The sequence below is a fragment of the Pelodiscus sinensis genome, chromosome 28 (genome assembly GCF_049634645.1).
Source record: "Pelodiscus sinensis isolate JC-2024 chromosome 28, ASM4963464v1, whole genome shotgun sequence".
In the NCBI taxonomy this organism is placed as follows: Eukaryota; Metazoa; Chordata; order Testudines; family Trionychidae; genus Pelodiscus; species Pelodiscus sinensis.
The window spans coordinates 16,177,915-16,198,770 of NC_134738.1; the positions used below are offsets into that span (position 1 = coordinate 16,177,915).

At 44.3% G+C, this 20,856-nt stretch overlaps 1 protein-coding gene across 2 annotated transcripts in view; it reads right to left on the reverse strand.

Annotated features, from left to right (window-relative positions):
• Window positions 1–20,856, reverse strand: part of LOC102452957 (secreted frizzled-related protein 1) — a 270,863-nt gene that overhangs the window by 28,154 nt on the left and 221,853 nt on the right. For both annotated transcript variants that reach the window (XM_075910928.1, XM_075910929.1), the window contains one exon: window positions 17,870–18,097. In XM_075910928.1, coding sequence (XP_075767043.1) covers window positions 17,870–18,097 — 228 coding nt within the window. The remainder of the gene's footprint in view (window positions 1–17,869; window positions 18,098–20,856) is intronic.

Below are 20,856 nucleotides of genomic sequence, written 5' to 3' on the forward strand. Positions count from 1 at the left end.
CGTGTCTACACTACAGGGAAGCCTCGAAATTAGTCCAAGGCAGGCTTCCCTGACATGGAGGTGCTACCTCGATTTACAGCCCCAGGAGGCACTAGGGTGTAATTAGCTCTTCCGGAGGGCCATTCAAAGTATTTCGAAATAGCAGCAGAGGCACGTCCACACTACCGCTATTCCGAAATAGCTTTTTTGGAAGAGGCGTTATTCCTCGTGGAATGAGGTGTACAGAAATCGGAACAAGACATCAATTATTTCAAATTTATTTTGGAATAAGGGCATTGCTGTGTAGACGCTCACATTGTTATTCTGAAATAACGCTGCTGTGTAAACGCATCCTAAGTGTGAAAACTGGTGAAACAGAGAATGGCAACTGAAGCAAGAAATCTCTCAAAGACAGTGAGTCCCTGCTAGGACATTTAAAGGAGTTAACATTATAAGGAATTCCATTCGACTATTTAAACTGCTTCTTCTGCACCGGGATCCAGGAAATCATATTTGGCTGCTAAGGGATAGAAAAGTCAAGTGTTCCTTCTAGTGCAGTCTGGTTCAAAAATGGAAAGGCACAGAAAAGGAACACTGCTCACTGAACTGCAAGCCCCCTGGTCATTTAAATTGCAAAAGGAACTTGCTGGCTTTTGCAGTGTTAACAAATCCAAGCTTTTCCAGCCTACATAACAGCATTAATCTGGGGCATGTTCAGCAATTGTAAATCTCTATGTCCTCAGCACTGGAGAAAAAGCGAGTTTCAAGGTCTGAAGAGCATACGTGTATCCAGAGGTCCGTATTTATTTTCTAGTGACTCCTGCAGTGTCAGAACACTTCGTAAAAGTCGCTGTGAAGAGCACTGGCTCAGTCAGCATGCGAGGTAATGTGCTGAGAGCAGACAACCCAGAAGCGTACCACACACGCACTGCTGCCGGCTAAGCCATTCACTCTTCTCCAGTCCCTCATTTTCTGATTGTCTCGTTTGAGGCTGACTAGCTGGAGTTCTGAAAGTAACTGGCAAGATCCAATCGATGTCTAATCAGATTTCTCTGCACAAATCTTTTCAGAAATCCAACAAGTGAACCAAGCAAAAGTGAGAAAAGAGAAATACTCCTATCCTGAAACAGAGGGTAATTGCCTGTAGGCATTGTGTGGCAAATGTCTAATGTAGCACAGGCCCTCGACTGAAAGTGAGCAAGAGAAGCAACGTGACACTGCTTATGGGACAGCCCAAGTCACTCCCTTGCTCACATGTAGACTGTTTACAGGGACTAGCTGAGAACTAGATGAATGGTCCAATATGGCAATTGCTAAGCAGCACCTTCAGACCCCGAGCAATCCCTCAGGAGCCACCAAAATGACTCTGCTTCTGCTACCCCTATTCAAGTCTGCCTGGAAGCTGCCTTTACCAAGAACTTAGTCACTGTAAAACATTTCCGCGTGGAAGGAAAAGCATCTCCTATATTACGCTAGGCCTGGTTTTTTTTAAACATGTGCATTACACACAAGAGTAGACATCTCCTGTGAGTGAATAGCCAGCTTAAAAATTAACAAGACTACTGTACACAAGTTAGTAAGGACCTTCTGATGTTTGCAACTTTAAGTCCTCCCGTATGCTGGTTACTTCAATAGGGTATTTGAATTAGTAAATAATCTCTCCTCCTCCATATCTCACCCAGGATTAATTACAGGTTTTGGAGTTTTCTGCTCTAGCTGACTATTTACTTGGACCAATCATATCCCCTATCTTCTTACTAGAGTCTTCAGCCATCTTGTGGCACCTAATTTTGCAATACTATTTGTAACTTTACTCGTTTGAAGTCTACATTAGCACGATGAGTCTGTGACACTGTTTATTTTTCACAGATATTCTCAAATACACCTGAGGGACTGGAGAAGAGTGAATGGCTTAGCTGGCAGCAGTGCGTGTGGTACGCTTCTGGGTTGTCTGCTCTCGGTACATTACCTCGCATGCTGTTCAAGCTCCTTTTTTGTCTGATGTGCATTTGTGTCCTTCAAGGGGCATGTGTGATAATACACACCCTGCTGCTTATTCTTTTTTAAATGCATCTTTGATCATATGGAGTCAAGAGAGATCACACCCTCTCTAGCACATGAATTACAACTGTGGATGAGGCAATATCAGAATCATGTAGGAATTTAATTATACAGATTGAACATCCCTAGTCCTGCACTCTCTGGACCGGCACCATCCATGGCCCGGCATGATTTTAGTAGTTGGATGCCCACTTATCATGGAGGTGGCCAAATTTCCCCACAGTCTCATAAAGTTTGTTTACAGCCCCCTGTCCTGGCTCTCACTGTTCTGTGGGTTTTTTCTTACCAGCTTTACTAAAGTGACACACACACAAAGGGCACATGCAGTGAGATGTGTGCTGGTTACACACAACATGGACTGTGAGACCTGTGCACTCCCCCTGCGTCCAATCAGAACACCCCACAAATTCTAGGTACGCAAGTGCCGTGAGCAAAACTGTCCTATCCCAGGAGACTATCTTTGTGATGACAATCTTGCGGCCCCCTGAGATGAAGGAGGCCACTCACGTGGAGAGTTACTTGCCCATCACTGGCCTAAATGGTTACTTAAGTCAAGAAAACAATGACACTGGACAGGTAGGGCCAGCTTGCACCCTCACAGGGATCCTGCTAAGACCTTACCAGACACAATCAGATGTGTTAAATGCTCAACTTTTTAGTGCAATTCTCCATCTCAGGAGCAGCAACATGCCAAACAGGCGGACCAGATAATGACTGGTATGCTCGCGAACAGGTCTGTTTTCCAAAATGCTGGATTTGTTTTTAATCAAGCCAGTGTATTTACTAGAAATGGCAAAGGTTACCACAGAGTGAGACTGATGTAAAGATTCTCCCTTCTTAAATACCATTTAGAGGCCTCCGCCTACTTGCATTTTCATCAGCGACTGTAAGAGCCATTGCTAGTAGATATAGTGTCCTGGGAAAAATATCTGGAACTCCTTGTGATGGTGAGGCACTCACCTCCCGCGAGTGCTCTCCTCTGGTCACATGCTTGTGCCTGCACTCTCAGTCTTTCAAAAACCCATGCAGCTAGCTGTTCAGCCCTCTGGCCAAGTCACACAGCCTCGTGTGCAGTCACAAACCCCTTTCAGGGTATATACTTTACCAGGGGCCCATTCTGGTGCTCCTCATAGTATGTCAATTTAGTCTAATCTTTCAGTCTGTTTTCATAATGACAATGTCTCTCATAATGAGAAGTTTACTGTGCAGAAATATTCACTGTAGAGCAAGTCTAATGTTTTTGAAAAACCCTTAATTTCAAACTGAATCCAACCAAGACTTTTGCCACACAATGTGCATTGAGCTTGATGTACACAGTAGCAATGATTCCAAGTTCCATTACTCTTTGTTATTTAGTGTGTTCACTTGCATGCATGTAATTGTTTAATTTAAGACAGTCATTCAGCACGGCTGTCTTGAGGTGCAGTTACCTTTGTGCAATGCAACCACCATTTTTACACATAAAAATTCTGTGCCATGTCATCACATAATTCATCCTCCTGTAGAAGCCTCCCAAGTACTTGTCAGTGATATAGGCCGTCATGCTGGAAAGGATACGGTTTGAGTTATTCTGCAGTCTAGTTCCATAAAGACAAATCTCACACACGCTTTCAAATTTGTTCTTCCACCTGCCAACCCTCATGCTGAGTCTAAGTTCTACACTTGGAAGTGTTTTGGAAGGGCATCCTGGACTGCAATACATTACTGCTCTGCTCTTGAAGTAATGAGTAAGACTTCCTGTGAGCCTGATGCATTCCACGTTCAAGCTGTTTGTGCACATAAATCCAGCTACTCCCTATGATTTTCAGGTGCTCCTGAAGAGTTTTCTGCTGCTTTCAAAATCAGAGGGCAATAATGCCAGGAGAGTGCTGTTTATGCAAAGCTAGGGAGAAACATTTCTTTGGAAGGAAGGGGAAAGGTTGCAATCAACATACTGATTGTGACGGAAAACAGATTCCATTGCACAGCAGGTGAAAGAGTGCTCAGGAGGGCCAAGCATACTACCAATCAGATGCTCTTGGGTGAAGTCAAAGGGAAGACACTTCATAGTAAAACTTTCTAAACCAGTACGTGGAACAAAAAAGGGTGAAATTCACCCTCGAAGGGCCAGACCAGAACATATGCACCACTTAAGTTGCCTTAATGTCCTGGTGAATTCAATTATACATCCGTAGCTTGTCCCAGATTCACCATGGCTATTCCCGAGTCTCTTCAGGCTATTCAGATTATCTTCATTAATGATAATATTGCAAGAATATGGCATATAAAATCCAGTAGAAACTGTTCACACAGACCGCACCGACCCAAATACTGAAAGCATGTTTCATATCAGTTATTTGCACTGATAATGAAATGCAATGACAAAGCCCCTGTGGATAAAGTCATAAGTCTTGCGTTACTTGGAGACACTGCTGCTTTTCTCTCTCCAAAGCAGAACACTTGAACCTGATTTTAAAACAGGCTGCAGGTTTTGTTTATTTTCATCTATTTTAATTTCATGCCACTCATAAAAAGCTTGTAGCCAGATTTGTATGAGGAAACCTTTGGTTAGCAAAACAGGAATTTAACAACAGACCCATCAATGTTGAGTGAGCTTCCAGGCCATATTCTCCTCTTAGTCAAGCGAAATGCACTAGCTGTGTAGTTAGGTCAGCACCTGGGTGCTCTATAAAAGGTTCTTTGCTAGCTGGCATTGGAGATGAAAATCAGAAGTCACATTCTGAAAGCAACATAAGGCACCATGCTGGATTTCCACAGAATGCTAAACTATTGTTAAGGGAAAGGCTCATAAGCAATAAGGATAAAAAATATCAATGTAACCAGTTCAGAAACACCACATTTCTCCCAATCAGCTATGCATAGTGAGCCAAATCCCCAGATGGCATATATTAGCTCCATTTAAATAGTGTCCCAATAATGACATGGGTGCAGACAAAATCAGTGGAATTACCACACTTTGCATCAGGTGAGGATCTGGCCCAGTGCTAGCTTATTAGTAGCACTTTTGCATCTTTTATCTGTTCCCCAGGCACCTCTAGCCAACAACTTACAGGGAGTCCATTTTAGCCTCTTGACCAATATGCATGCTGGCTAATACATTATATAGCATATCAATAAAATGTATTCTCTGCACCTTAAATGCATTAGTCTGCATTAAGCACAAAGCCTATACCAATTATGTGGCGTAAGCTGGCCTGTACTTTTACTACAACCCTGTTCTCTTACGCTGAGTATCCTGTGACCCCTGGCATTAACTGAAATGAACTTTGGCTTAAGCAGACAGGAAAGTCGTCAGGTTCGCTCATAGCAACAGGTGGGGAGCTATTCTCACAGGCCGGTACTGGAATGTCCCTAAGGAAGAGGACAAGACATGAGTTTTCTACCATTGCACAGGATCAAAAAGTGCCTTAACACTAGGGATGTAAAATCCCATTTAACTAGTTAACCAATTAAAAGTGGGGGGCCTGAGGGGGCCACTTCAGGCCCCGCCCACTGTGGCCAGGCTGGATTGGTCCGTCCCCCCCGGTGGGGGTAGCTCCGGCCAGGATGGAGCATCCTTGTCCACAGTAAGCCCTGTGGGGCTGAAGCTGCCATCTGCCCATGATGGGCAAGGGTCTGCTCCAGCTGCCACCAGTTAACCATAACTGGTAAGCCTCACTGGTTTAGGTTGACCATTAACATCCCTACTTCGCACACCTGGTACCTGGAGTGCAGGAATTCAGAATAAAGCGATAATGGATACATCATGGTATCAGCAAAACAAAGCAGAAAGCAGACTGGTTAACTCTAGTATCGGTTGACATGCACTGTATATTTTACCAGTAAACAGGTGCTTTAGGTTTCTAACTGTGGGAATACCCCTTCTGTGTGAGATGACTCTACCAGAGACCAATTTCCTGTCCTACACTCTCATTGGGTTAAAGCAATATCTCTGACCTATACTGATGATTTGGTCTCTTGATTGTATTTCCATAATGAACCAAAGTCTGGTGGTATACACACACTCTGAGATAATTAACCCTTTCTTTGCTTGACTAGAAGACAATACGGTGCAAAATGCATTGCTCATGGGATTCAGCATCTGAGGCCTTTTTTGTGACAGCATCCATTAAGCTAAGCGAGAACAATACAATTCCTGCAAGCAAGAGAGAAGCTGCAAAATCTCTGAACCGAAATGTGTTTCCAGACTGACTTTCATGTTAAAAATATTAGTGTGTGAAATTGCAGGAATACAACAAAGATAAAATTAGCTCTGGATGGTCTATAAAATGGAATCAGTTTTAAATAGAGTGTAAAGAACAATGGTTAACGTAGGAACTTCAGGGCTGACCCATGATTACAAACACTGCCAAAAGGACGATGCTTTATGATACAAATAGTCCTATGGCACCTTAGAGACTAACCAAAATATATCAAATCATGAGCTTTCATGGGTAAAACCCCACTTCATCAGATGAATTGGAGTGGAAATAACAGAAGCCAAGAGATATATAACAGCAGAAGTACCACCTGTCAATTGTAGGACGTGTGTTAATGGGACTAATTAAGTGGGCTGGGTGTGTCCCGTACAGAGCTTTTGATGTGGAAATGCAGATGTGAAAGGGAGGAGAAATTGGCTTTGCAATGAGCCAACCAGTTAATGTCTTTGTTCAAGCCCATGGTAACAACGTCAAATCGGTAGATGAATTCCCTATCTTTCTTTCAATGATAAAGAGGGTGAACATCCTCATGAGCCTTTTTTGTGCAAAACTTTTACACAGAGAAAGATGGATTTATCGGGGGTTTTCATCCCTTTTGGGGGTTGGTTTCCTGGGTGCTGTTCCCTAGAACTGCCTCCTCCCAGTGCTGCAGTGGTTGAGTGTCTGCATTGCTCTTCTGGGGAGTGATAATCCGAACTCTGTGCCTTGGCTGGGGCAGCAAGGAAGGATGGTGGGGAACCCCAGAGAGCAAGAAGGCAGGTGTCAGTGGCATGCTCAGCACTACGGGGAACAATCCAAGGTGGTTTTCTGTGACTGCACCCCATCACACTACAAATTGCAAATTGACAAAGACACAAACCAGTTTTCAAAATTTTCCTGACCTGATTCTCTGCAGAGAGCACAAGCAGTCGGCGCATCAGCACGGAACCTTACAGGACTGGCCAAGACAGTTGGAACAGATGGGATTTGGGGGAGGTAAAATGGTTTCTATAGGTAATACAGGTGAGGAGTGAGGAGTCAGAATTAGGAAGAATGTCACGATGAACGCTCTGTCTGCTCTTGTGTTTACCTGTGCACTATCACCCCCACATCAGGGTTCCCTTTCATGGAACCTGACATGTAGTCATGTAAAATTGAATACACTCCTAAATCCTGCAGATTAAATATTAATAAATAAAGTCATTAATGTCGTTCTGCATAAAGTGCATTAAAACAGTCCACAGGAACACTCTAAGTAAAAGTGACAGCAGGAATCAAAAGTACTGAGACTGCATAAAGCAAAATTATGGACTGAGGACATACAACAAATCCAACTCTGCCAGAATTTTTCAAGATCTATCTGTGTCTCATCGCTATTGATTTATGATGCTCTGGAGATATAGGAAAGTTTTCCAGCGAGGACATCTCTGAATAGCCCTCTCTACTCCAAAGTCTAGAGACCAACCAACACAAATCACTGCATTTTATCCTAGGGAACCACTGCTGTATTTGCCTTTAAAATGCAATATCCCATTACCCTGTCCGGGACTCGTGTAGCTTTTGCAAGACCTCAGCTGAAGCTCTTCTTGCAGACTTTAGGGGCAGGGCTGAATAATTTCCCAGAACTGTGCTAAGCATTCATACTGGGAAACTATTGTCCCCATGCAGCCTATTCCCTCCAAGATGAAATAAATACGGAATTAGTAACGCTGGGCTAGAGAGACCTTCTGCCTGGTTGTATTCTTTATGGAAATCTCATTTTCTTTTCTGAATCTAAGCCTGCTCTCCTACCAAGTGAGATGTATAGGCAGCTAGTTTTGTCATTGTACAGAAATACACAGAAGTTAAGGTTATAAATGCTGACAAGGTAAAGTCTTTACATTCAATTCTCAGCTCACTTTATCCAGTCAAAAGGTTTCTATAGGCGATAGCAAAGGAAAAGACAACTCACTCAGTGACACACAGACCTTTCAAAGACTGGACCAGCTTCCAAGTGAAAGGATTTTGCTTTACAGTTTTCAGTGCAGTGCTAGCAATAAGCAGAACTCATAACTAAATTCCCCATAAAAACCCTTTCAAAAATGTGCCAATCTCTCTGCATGGCTTTTGCCCATGCAGCTACCACCTACATTACAGAAGGAACAAGAGAGATTAGTGAGGAAAAATGCCAAATGAGAAGCAAAACTGGTGAATGGTGTAAAACACAATTTGCTTTATGCTTGGTGCATTCTGGGGGAAGTTTAAAGCCGCCAAACTGGAGCTCAGTGTAGCTAATGCAGCAGCTTCTATTCACTATTGTTGAATAGTCACATATGTTGGGCGGGAAGATTCCCAACTTCACACTCCTGTTATATCTGTGAAGTTTTGTCCTGTTGTGGTTCCTCTATCTCCACTGCAATTCAATCAGATTTGCATGCCCATCTGACTATATCGACTGTGCCTTAGCACATAACAAGAGAGACTACAAGAAGGTTGCCGTTATCTACAATAACGTGAAGATCTAGCACCAATCTTAGCTGGGCAGCAGACACAAAACTCCATGCACCTCTTCACTGGGCCAGTGTCCCCTCCCCTACAGGATACTGCTCACCCTCATCTAGCTACAGAATAGATCCCACTCATCACTTGCCAAGTCTCATCTTACCATCGACACACGGCTCCTTAACGACGCAGTAAAACCAGCATCACAACCATGGCTCCCAGAGTGGCACACATCCAGCCATCTCAAATTCATCACGACACAAGGCTCGCAGGGTTTCCATGGTATTTGTACTGCAAGGACATTTCCCCACAGGAAGACTTAAATCACTTACTGACTCAGATCCAGAAAACCTTTTTGTTTGTGGCACAAGGACTCAGAAGATCAATGGCGAGCAAGTTGGGAGGATGCCAACGCGCCGGATAGACACCTCATTAACTAATGACTTTTCACTTGCACAGATAATACGGTCCGACTCAAATCACATCTGCACGTCATATGGCAGAAGCACCGCCTCTGGAAGCAGGGACTGAGACTTTACTTGTGCTGCAGGAATGGACTTCAGACTACGTCGCATCTCATCAGTGTCCCAAACAATCCGTGGCAAAGCTCCTCCGGACCCGTGGTGGGTCCTGGGCATTCAGGGGGATTGCTTGTCTCAGAGGCTCACAGCAGCTCTCCGCTCAGACCCTGGCTGGCTGGCTGTTGAGCTGCTCTCATCATTGGCCAGCATGGGTAAAAGAAAGAAAACCAAACTTCACACTCATTGTGGCACCTTCCAGTGCTACAAGGTCGAACAAACCCTTGTACCAAAGCCAGTCTCTTCCTAGTCCCAAAAAGAGGAGTTGGGGTGTGGGGGACCCCAGGCCCAACCTCTCGTCTGGGTTCCAGCCCAGGGACCCTGTAATAGCAGGTTTCTACAATGTCTCTGGTCACAGCTGCATGACACCTATGAATCCTTGGGCCACTTCCCCAGCACCTTCCTTACTACAAGTTCTTCCTCCTGGTACCGGCTTGTACTTTTTCCTCCCAGACTCTCCAGCACACTCGCCTCAGCTCCTTCCTCACATACCAAGCAAACAGAAGGGGAGCCTTTTAAAACCAGTCTCAACTGGTTAACGAGCCTCAGATGTTCTGATTAGTCTAACTCACTGGATTCTGGGAACCTCCTAAATGGCTCCAGATGCCCTAAGTGCCTTGATTGGTTCTGGCAAATTCCTGCTGCTTCTGGATTAGCCCTTGTCAGTTTACCCTGGGAACAGAGATTTACTCAATCTAGGGCAAAAATACTTCCCTTTGACCACTGTCCTGTACCCCTCTGCCCTGCCCCTGTCACAAATCTTATCATGGTGGTAGCTCTGCCAGCCACACTTTCTCCCCTGAAGCAACCAATTGGATTCCCAGCCAAGACTTGGGCATCTAACACTGCTGGGTTTTTAAAGCTCGGTGAAAGGAGGAGAAGTGTCAACTGTGGGTGAAAAGACAGTCAGCATCCTGGGGGGAGGACAGTGTTTTTAATTTCTCTCTCCCGTGGTGTTTTTCCTTGTTCATTGCATGAGACAGGACCCTTCTCACTCTTGTCCTCCCTCTCCCCACACACACACACTTTTCTTTCCTTAATTATACCATGTCATAAGTGGAAGAATGATGAATCTTAGACCTGCTAAGACCACACACCAAGATCTGGAGGTACCTGCTGCAACATACAGGTAATTACAGTGACAGAAATCTTCTGTCATATTTGCAGAAAGATAACTTGCTTTGGCAGGTAAGGGCCTCACAGACCCAGAGAAATTGGTGTGATATTTCACATATGGCTAAACATAACCAGGGCTGCTAACAGCACCCAAATGCACCACGTCATTAGGGGGAAAACACAAGTTCCTGTTCTTGTATTCCTCATGGAAAGACCATTACGAAGCTCTGAAGCTTGTCACCAGGTAGAAAAGTCTGTCAGGTGACAGTATGAGCTTTCTTGGACCTGCTGACTATGAGAGCAGGAGCTGAGGAAAAAATCAAGTTGGCAGGTGTGTGCAGAACTCTGTAGGCAGACACTGGGCTGGACTCTAATCTGAGACATGCCAACAGCCATTGCTGAATACCTTGAAAAGCTTCCTCTGCTCAGGGAAAGCGTCTGATTTCTAAGGCCATGCTGCCAGGATCACACACACCTCCGCTGAGAGCTGAGCACCGAGAACAGGGAAGTGATGCCATTAGAGAGACTTTTTATTGGTTTATTTATAACTTCGGAAAAGAAAATAAGACTTCAAAGTCTTATGACTTATGACCCTTGCCCCCCCCCCCAAAAGTCGGTGATTTAGCTGTCTAGAAGTCTCATTTTTCCAGAGATACATTCCACATTGATTTTCCCAAATACTGATTCCTATTTAGCAATACATATTTTATTACAACCATTATCAGAGAATCAAGACTGCTGGAATGTTTGCTACACTTCAAGCTACCCTGCTCACTTCCGTGCTATAAAATGCATCAAACATGAGGTTCCCAGTGTAGTCAAAACAGAATTAATATTTAAAACATGCTGTGGTGAGCCGCCTGGGCTGACTTGAAAAGGAAATGAGTTTGCCATGCAGGGAATATGGAGAAAATGTAACCTAGGGAACAGAGAGCATGGGAAGGTGCTGTCTGCAGAGCTTATTGACAAATACAAAAAAGCATGGGGGAGAGAAAGCTGGGCAACTGTGCACTGAGTACAGCAAGTTGCAATACAGAGGTCTGCCTCCCTCTCTTTCCTTGTCTAACAGAAGACACCATTAGTCTCCCATATGATGGCAGGCAGTCTTTAATAAAAAGTGTGGAAAAGACGGTTTTCTTTCTACCCTGTTCTGAGCATTAGGGCATGTCTTGCAGAACAAACGTTCTTAAAGCCCTTTCATCTGCATCAGCGTGGGGCATGAACACATTTGCATCATTGAAGAAGGAGCCTGGTATAAGGAACGTGGCCCACTGGACAAACACAGAACTATTTAAAAGCAGAAGCAAACCATGTAGCTACCTCTAAGGCCAGTGAAAGATTCTGCACTTTCCTTCGGGAAGTAGGACGTGAGCTCTTTAGTTTAGCATGGACAAACGGAGACTTCAACCAAGGCACACTGAGAACTGCATAACCCTAACCTGACGCAGCTTTTCCTTATTAGATGCAGAATTACAGACACAAGCGCAGAAGGGGGCTCTTCCTTATCGGTGCCCGCTGGAGTCTGCAGAGGATTTGTCTCGTGGCTTTTAGACAGATACTTGAGGTTGTCAGCCTAGTAGGGTACCTAAACCGAATAGACCACTTGGCTTTGCTTCTCCATGCCTAGGGAAGCCTGTATCTCCACGAGGCTCTCGTTTCTACAGGCGGGGCGGAAGAATGAGGGTTGGTTAAGATTCAGAGCTATCCTTCTGCCTCCCAAAGTTTCTTTGAACTTCTCAAACAAGGACTTTATCCTGGGACAAAGGCTAGAGCCCCGGTAGACAACACTGCTGAGACTGCCCTCCATCTGTGCGGACAGCCAGCAGCTAAGAAATCCTCACTAGCAAGAGCAGGGGAGATTTGCCTCCAAAGTCCTCGGGCCATCACCAGCATCCTTTTGCCAAGGTGATGGGCAGCAGTCTGAAGGCAGTACACACTGCAGCACAATGCAGTGTTTGCTGAGCCATTATCCAGAAGGGGGTTTTGCTGCCTCTCCTGTCTATCACAGCTCTGACATGTTGTTTGTAGGAACGACAGCGCAGGGCCACTTTGACCTCATGGAGCTGGTATTCATTCGGTGTCATTCCTACAGCGGCTGCGGGGTTTGTGTCCAGTAGCAAAACAGCCATTAGTTAGGTCTAGTAGGATCACAGCAGTAGAAACGTCCTGTTTCAGGGCATAAACTGATGAGTGCACAGATCAGAAAGGAGTCCTTTGTCCCACGTACGGCAACACTCGGACGGTCAAGCGAATGACACAGAGTGACAGATTTCCATCTTCCTCTGAAGCATGAAGTGTCACTTCCACAGGCAGAAAACTAGACATGGTAGGTTAGTGATCTCAGCCATTATGGAAAGTCCTAAATGTGATTCTACACCGATGTCTGCAGAAAAAGTGGGGTGATAACCAAGAGGGGACTTTCTTCTATGCATGCACACATATATACACGTGTGCATGCGGCACTTTGTTTCCTGTTCTAGATAGTCAGAGCTGAGAAGGATAAGTGTAGACAATTCTCTTCTTTTGAAAGACGACTCTGTTAATGCCACACTAATGGAGAAGACATGCGATAAGCGGGTTCTGACATTTTCAGCAACAAAGGATTAACCTAGTTGACCAGAGTGGTTGCTGCTGGTTTCACTACAGCAATACCTATTACAGCTGCATTGGGGGCTTTATCAAAATGATGTTTCATCAGAAATGCTGCACAAGTGTTGGTTTTGATTCACTTTCTGGTTTCAAACATTTTTTGAAATAAAATGTTTGCAACTGTTGAAATAAAAGGAAAAATTCTATTTTTCATGTGAAAATGACTGTTTAAAATATAGGTTAATTTTAATTTCTAGTAAACTAAAATGTCAAGATATAAAACAGAATTTTGAAATTACTGTTTCGATTGACTCAATCTAACGTTTTTTATTTCACGTTCATGCGTGCGCTGTGGCCTTTTCCAAGAAGTGACTGAGAAATCCTTAGGCTCTTTGCAGCTATTCTGCTTCACTGAATGCAGCATAAGAAGCTGCAAGCATAAATAGAACAGAGAGCTCTAGCTGACCTCCACCCTCCAAGTTAGGCAGCAGTGAAACTCTGTGCTTGTTCTGGGCAAGGACTGACACTGGGACAAACCATCTAACAACACAAAAACAATTGCCAAATTCTAATTTGTTACAGATACTATTTCCTCCTGCAGGTGAGACGTGACCACAAAACTAACAGCATCAACCCACCTAACTAGCCAAGATATATGTAAAGATGTAAGTAAAGGCGGGAAGACAAATGTAATAACTCAGGTGTCAATACACAGAATGAAAAGCCCCTAGTAATTTAAGAGCCTTACGACTTATCTTCACTGCTGTAGACAGTGACGCTGTGACAGTCGATCTTCCAGCATTCGATTTAGCGGATCCAGTTAAGACCCGCTCAATCAAACGTTGATGGTGCCCCTGTCGGCTGGGATGCTCCTCGCAGACACAAAGAAGAAGGGAAATTGATGACAGCATTTCTCCCATCGACCTCCCCGCGACAGGGCTGCCCCAGAAAAATTGATGTAAGGTACGACGACTCCAGCTATGCAATTGTTGTCGTTGGAATTGTGCATCTTACATTAATTTTCTGCTCCGGGATAGACTGGGCCTAAGATTCACTGAACACTAGGCCCAGAGCTCCTAAGGTTCTAAGTCACTTTTGAAATTCGAGACTGGGGTGATTTTGAAAACATTAATCATTATATTAACAGTGGCAATGCTGAGTGTATTAATATTAATTTTGTTCATTACACAGACACTAACATTAACTGTGAATGATACAAAGTTGGGATTCACACCCAAACTTCCCCAAGCTTAGGCATGAGGAGATCTGAGATTTCCACTCAGGAGAAACTCTAATGAAAGTAGTCTCAGAGGGGTGGCCGTGTTAGTCTATAGCTTCAGTCCTGTGGTACCTCAGGGTGTGTCTAGACTACAGGGTTTTGTCGACAAAAGTGAACTTTTGTCGACAAAACTATACCTGCGTCCACACTGCTGCTGAGTTCTGTCGCCATAATGTCAACAGAACTCAGCAGTTTTGTCGACGTCTGTAAACCTCATTCTACGAGGAATAACGCCTTTTGTCGACAGGGTTCTATCGACAGAAGGCGTTATTGCATCTACAGTGTCCTTTGCGTCTACACTGTCATGTCAACAAAGCGGCTTGCTTTGTCAACAGAACTGGATGTAGTCTAGACACTCTGTTGACAGAAGCTTTGTCGACAGTATCTGTCGACAAAACTTCTGTTGACAAAAGCCTGTAGTCTAGACTTTCCCTTAGAGACTAACAAATATACAGAGAATCATGAGCTTTTGTGGGTAAAACTCACTTCCTCAGATGAGTTGGAGTGAAAATAGAACACAGACTTACTGGAATGGGCCCAAATCTTAATTTATCTCAATGAGCCTAAATCAGGAATAATTCTACTGAAGCCAATTATGTTACACTGGCATTAACCAGGCCCTGTATTCCTTTCCAATAACGCCTAAGAATCAGCCACTTGGTTCAGATTGTGAGGTGAGGTTCAATTATTATGCCAGCTACACAGGCCTGTTCCCACTGGATTGAGTCTGCAAATAAAAATCACAGACAGGAACTGCAAGTTATGATTAGCAAACAAAGAATTTCTGTTTGTGTTAAGACCCTTAGGGTGTTGTGATCATATGTCTTTCTTATCGAGTGGTTATGTCAAGCCTCTGACATGTAGAAAATGATGTGAAATCACTTGAAATTACATATGATTGCTGAAAGCCTGAGAGAATAATGAATAGTGAATAACGTGCCTCGTGTTCAGGCAGCCACTGACGTTAAACAAATGCCATCTCTTTTTTGTTCAGAAGATTTTGAAATATTAATTTCACAAGAGAGATAATTGCAACCAAAACTCTGTTTAATAGCAGTAACAGGGCAATTTAACCCAACAAAAATAAGGGAATTAAATGGAGAGGCTCATGTTACTGGAGGGGGCTTGGAATGGGTTCTTATCCTATAAACAAAGCCTAAGCACTCAACAGCTTGGCCCGACTCCATACGGATTTTGCAGGTGAAAGCTCTGACAACATTGCGATTGGTAGATTGCTAGAATATGACCAGAGTTGAGCTTTTAAGTTTGCCAGACTTTACTGGTATAATCAAGTTTATGTCAATATTGGACCGGATTCTCCCAGCCAGCAAGTCAAGAGGAATGAGCAAAGCACTACTCCCCACTCTCAGAGAACAGATGCCAGCTAAGCCCAAGCTCCAGGTGGAGCAGCCTTTAGCCTGCTCTAACTTACAGCAGCTGGAGGTGAGAGGAGTCAGCTGGACTGTGGATTGGGCTGATGATATCCCCCTTCTCCCTGCACCAGGAGCCAGCAAAGGGCTGTTGGAGGAGCTGCTATAATAGCCCTTTACTTCTGGAGCCTTCTTCTCTGCAGGGGAATCCTCCTGGGGCCACTGAAGCTGCAGAACTGGGTCCGTGAATTGTCCGTTCAGGAGACATGAGGTGTTTTCTCCTCCAAAATGAGAAGTTTCATCACTGAAAATGGGGGAAGTACCCTCTCCAAAACGTCCAACGCTCGCAGCAAGGTGCCCCCCCGCCACAGCTGTCTGTGTGTACACACGTTCCTGTTTCCTTCTCCCCTGCACACTGCACTGACCATTACTGCCCAGTTCACTGATGCTACGTTATCTGCAAATCCAACCGATACCATGGGACTCAGAACAGCTGCACGTTTTCAAAACCAGTACCGACCAGTCGGTACCTTAAACCCCTCCATCCTAACACACCTAGACAAGGGCTAAAACATTTCAGAGTCGATTCATTTACTGCTACTCGTGTTCCCCAACCACACCAGAGCCAAGCACAGTTCAAGGTAGCAAACATTTCCAGTTCATTCTGCACTGCATGTGTTCAGCAGGGGGCAGTGAGTCAGCCTATGAGACATACTGATGCATTGTGAGCCATTCTGGGGAGCACACAAAGAATCTGGGAAAGTGCCGAAGGGTTTATCTGAATCTCAGACATACATAAGTGACAGCGAGTCTATTAGGCCAGGTCCACACGATGGGGGAAGGTCGGCTTAAAATACACAATTCCAGCCATGTAAAAAACGTAGCTAGAGTTGACATATCTTAAACCGAGCTTTGGCGCCATCCTCACAGCGGGACGTTGGCGGGAGAAATGCCCCCGTTGATTTCTCTAATTCCTCACGGGAGGATGAATACTGGTATTGACGGGAGCACCCTCAGCGTTCAGATCAGCAGGCCTTTACTATGTCAAATCAAAAGCCACGGCGTCGATCTTCCCACAAGTGGAAACGTGGCCTTCGTTATTGAGGGGAGATAGTCATTTCCGCCAAAAGAAAGGGAACTAAAACTCATATTGACTGTTCTGCTGGGAAAGCAAAACCCTGCGCTGTTTTGAAAATCTCAATGAGCACCTCTCCCTTCGTCTACTTCAATTCATTATTCCGGTACGCACATAATGAACGGTGTCACATTACAATGGAAACTTGTGCCTTAAACGTTCCCCCCTTTTAGAAATTCTCACTCTTTAATGAGAGAGTCTCCTCAGCATTTGATACTGGGCCAATCCCCCGCCGGGGTGAGCTAGCACAGCTGTTAAAAAGGAAGCTCCACTGATATACACCAAGGGAGGATCTGAACCCAAACTCTCGTGTGGATGGATGCAGAGTATTTATCAGCCACAGAACAGCGAAAGGGGGCTCAGACACTTGTCCTTCCTAGCCAATTGCTGTGAAGCATGTAGCCACCAAGATGCATTTCCAGGTGAGGCTCACACCTGCGAGTGAAGCAAAGGCAAGACTCGGGGTCCATGTGGAGAGTTAAAAGCCTTACGCGGGCGGCTGAGCAAGTCACATCCAGTTACCACTTTTGTCTGTTATCTGAAATAAAATATTCACACCCCAGAGGCTTTAGAGCCCCAGTCATGAAGAGGCGTATTTCTGGAAGAGCCGGAGTGCTGAGAACTCAGCAGCGCAGTGAGGAACATTTGCTCACTAAGCAAACACTAGACATAAAGCAGACAGGTTGTGACTTGTCCCGCTTGGCGCCCTGACATGGTCTGGCGGCGCGCGTGCTGTTTAAGCAAGTGAAGCAGGGGCAAAGGGTCAAGGAAAGTCCTTCAGCTGAGGAGAGACAGTTGCCTCGCGGGGTTTGAGCTCTGGTAGGAAGGGAGGGGGAGGAGCAGGAACGAAGCACGAATCAGAGGATTTGTGGTGCTCCGAAAGTGCTGGGGGTGGGGGAGGAGGTGCAGGGCACTTGGGAGAGGGGGGCATTCAGGTGGAACCTCAGTGGGTTGCAGTCGGCCTGCGCAGATTGTCCACCAATGTGCTAACTGCTAGGAGAAATGCTTAAGGTGAACAGGGAGAGACTACGCTGGAAACCCATTAAAACCCACAGAAGAGGAATCTTCCCCTTCAACACACAGAGGCTGTTCAAGGCTCTTACCTCTCAACTCTCCGAGGTCCAGCGTCTTCCCTAGTTGTTCTAATAAGTCAGCTCTGGCTGCGTTCTTTTTGTGCTTTTTGCCATCATAATGTTGCTGTGCCATCATGGGGTTATTGAACCAGGCTGCACAGAGCTGGCAGTACCTATCAGAGTCTCTCCTTTGGTGAGGTGATGACACCACAGGAGAACTATCTGCATGCGGCTGCTTTAATGAGCTCAGAGTGGTTTCTGTAAAAAAAAAAAAAAACCAATCAGACACTGAGTTTTTCCAGCTCAACCACTATTGTTCATATCACCAGAAACTTAAAGAGACAGCCCCTACATTTGAGAGAGAGAAGAATTAGCAGAGGTTTGCATCTTCCATTGCAGAAACTGTTGCTCTATATATTTTGCATGCTGTGGCTTGGAAATCCACCATCTCCCACAAGATGGAAGTGTTAGTGCACTTATGTTGCATGAAACTATTTTTTCAATTATTTGGATTACACCAACTCAGGAAGTAAAGGTTCTTTTAGCTGCATGGTTTCTTAAGAATATTTTAATTGGTAAAGTTTCATGTTAAAATGGCTAGTTACATAAAAACCTAGTGGTGAATCATAGAATACGAGAACTGGAAAGGACCTCGAGAGACCATCAAGTCCAATCCTCTGCCCTCATGGCAGGACCAAGCACCATCCAGATCATCCCTGATACATGTTTGTCTAACCTGCTCTTAAACATCTCCAATGCGAGAGATTCCACAACCTCCCTAGGTAATTTATTCCAGTGTTTAACCACCCTGACAATCAGGAAGTTTTGCCTAATGTAAAACCTAAACCTCCCTTGCTGTAGTTTAAGCCCATTGCTTCTTGTTATCAGCAGTTAATATATGGAGATATACCTATCTCTTAGAACTGGAAGGGACCTTGCAAGGTCATCAAGTCCAGACCCCTGCCTTCACAGCAGGACTAAGTATCATCTCTGTCACATTTGCCCATGACCCCTAAATTGCCCCCTTAAGGGCTGAGCTTATAACCCTGGATTTAGCAGGCCTATGCTCAAACCACTAAGCTATTCCTCCCCCCGAAGGTTAAGGAAAATAAGTTTTCTCCCTTCTCCTTGTAATACCCTTTTAGGTACATGAAAGCTTTTATCATGCCCTCTCCCAGTCTTCTCTTTTCCAAACTAAACAAACCCAATTCTTTCAGTCTTCCTTCATAGGTCATGTTTTCTAGACCTTTAATCAACAACTGTAATCAAAGAGCATAACTCTATGAACAGACATGTGAAAGCCAAACATTTCTCAGGGTAGGAAAAATGATTTATAATCTGAACATTCTTGTTTTCAGTTTGTTTAGTCTTATCAAAGAATAGAAAAAAAAACAGAAAATTTTTTAAATGCCACAAAACCAGCACTCAGTAGCCAATCTCCTCTCTTAAACATCGTAATATACTATTAATAGGTGCCAGCTACATATAAACCTTCTGTTTAGCCTCTCAGTTCTCTACAGAGTCACCAGAAGGCTCTAGCAGTCTACTTTTGAAAAAGTGATTCTGATACAAAAGGCTTCAAAAGAAAAAAAAAGAATAATCATTAGTCATAATGCAATAGAGGAGTAACATGTACGTGCCATGGTCTCTCTGCTGAGTAACACAATTGATAAAACCAAAAATAATAAGAAAGGTAAAAACGGTGATTCTCTCAGAATATCAGAATACACTCATGAGTACTTAATTGGCACACCTAGCTCAAATATTCTTTTAAATGGGGATTTCCATTTTTAGATTTTAAATAAAATGTCTAATATAAAATTAATATTTAAAACTATGCTCTCAGGAAATATGCTTCCTGGGAGAAGAGAAGGGAAATTTGCACTCTAAACATCAGTTTGAGAGCTCTTCTTTTGATCAGAAGGTTTCACTGCTATTCTAGCTCAGCTCTAATGAGATTGCACCTGTAGGGACTGACAAAGTGATGAAACGGCTTCATTATTTGATCCTGAGACTTTCCTCAGTGAGAAAAAATAATGATATATTTAGACACACAATTATGACCTGACCCCTCTGTGATCTCCCCCATGGTTCAAAAGTGTTAATACAAGTTACAAATCTTCAGCTGGCCGGTATGTGAAAGGATCTCTATTCACTTTACTTCAGGAAACTGTATCTTGCCTCTAATGTTACTTACAACCTTATCAATTTTCAGGGTTTTATGAGAGTCTATTGTTTTTGATGACAATGGCAAAGGTATTGAATTTTCATTGCCTGAGCTATAGTTGATTCTGAAACACAGTTCTACTTTCTAATCCCTGACTGGGGAATTACTTAGGAAGAGAAATATTTCCTAGGCTGATACCTCATATGCGCTGGTCAGAGCCATACGCCACAGAGTATTAACAAAATGAGCTCCTTTGGGTATTAGTTAACAACATTATTATACAATTGACTCTTCTACTGAGACTTTTATTCTCCTCTTTGTATTGGCTGATGGATTTTCCACTTGCTCTGGTTGAATTTATTTCATTCCACCAAGTGATGGTGTTGTCTGTTCACTGTACTGCTATTGTTTCACTGGCATAGCTTGAAGCAAAATAAAGAGCAGTTCTGCTAATGAGACTGTCTCCCCTTCCCACATCCATGTCTTGCCTTAGACGGCAAGCTCTTTGCACCCGAGGCCATGTGCTTGACAGAGCCTTACTCCTGCCTACAGCCGGTAGGTGCGTCTCCAGTAGTACACACAGTAAGTAGCGACACTGGCTACGCTTGTTTATGCAGATTCAGGCTAACACGATACCCCTCGGACATTAGCTACACTTACGCTCAAGCTAATTCAGCTCCCTGTGTGGCATTGTTGCTTCGTTCTGTCTGTGCTTTCAGCTTTGAATCCCCCAGGCCCTTGTCTGGTTTTATCCACTGCAGGGGGGACTTGGGACTGGCTGGTAAATCCACCCGGTCCTGCTCTGTGTGGGCTGGGAAAAAGCCTGCGGTGCAGAGCAGCCTCCATGGGG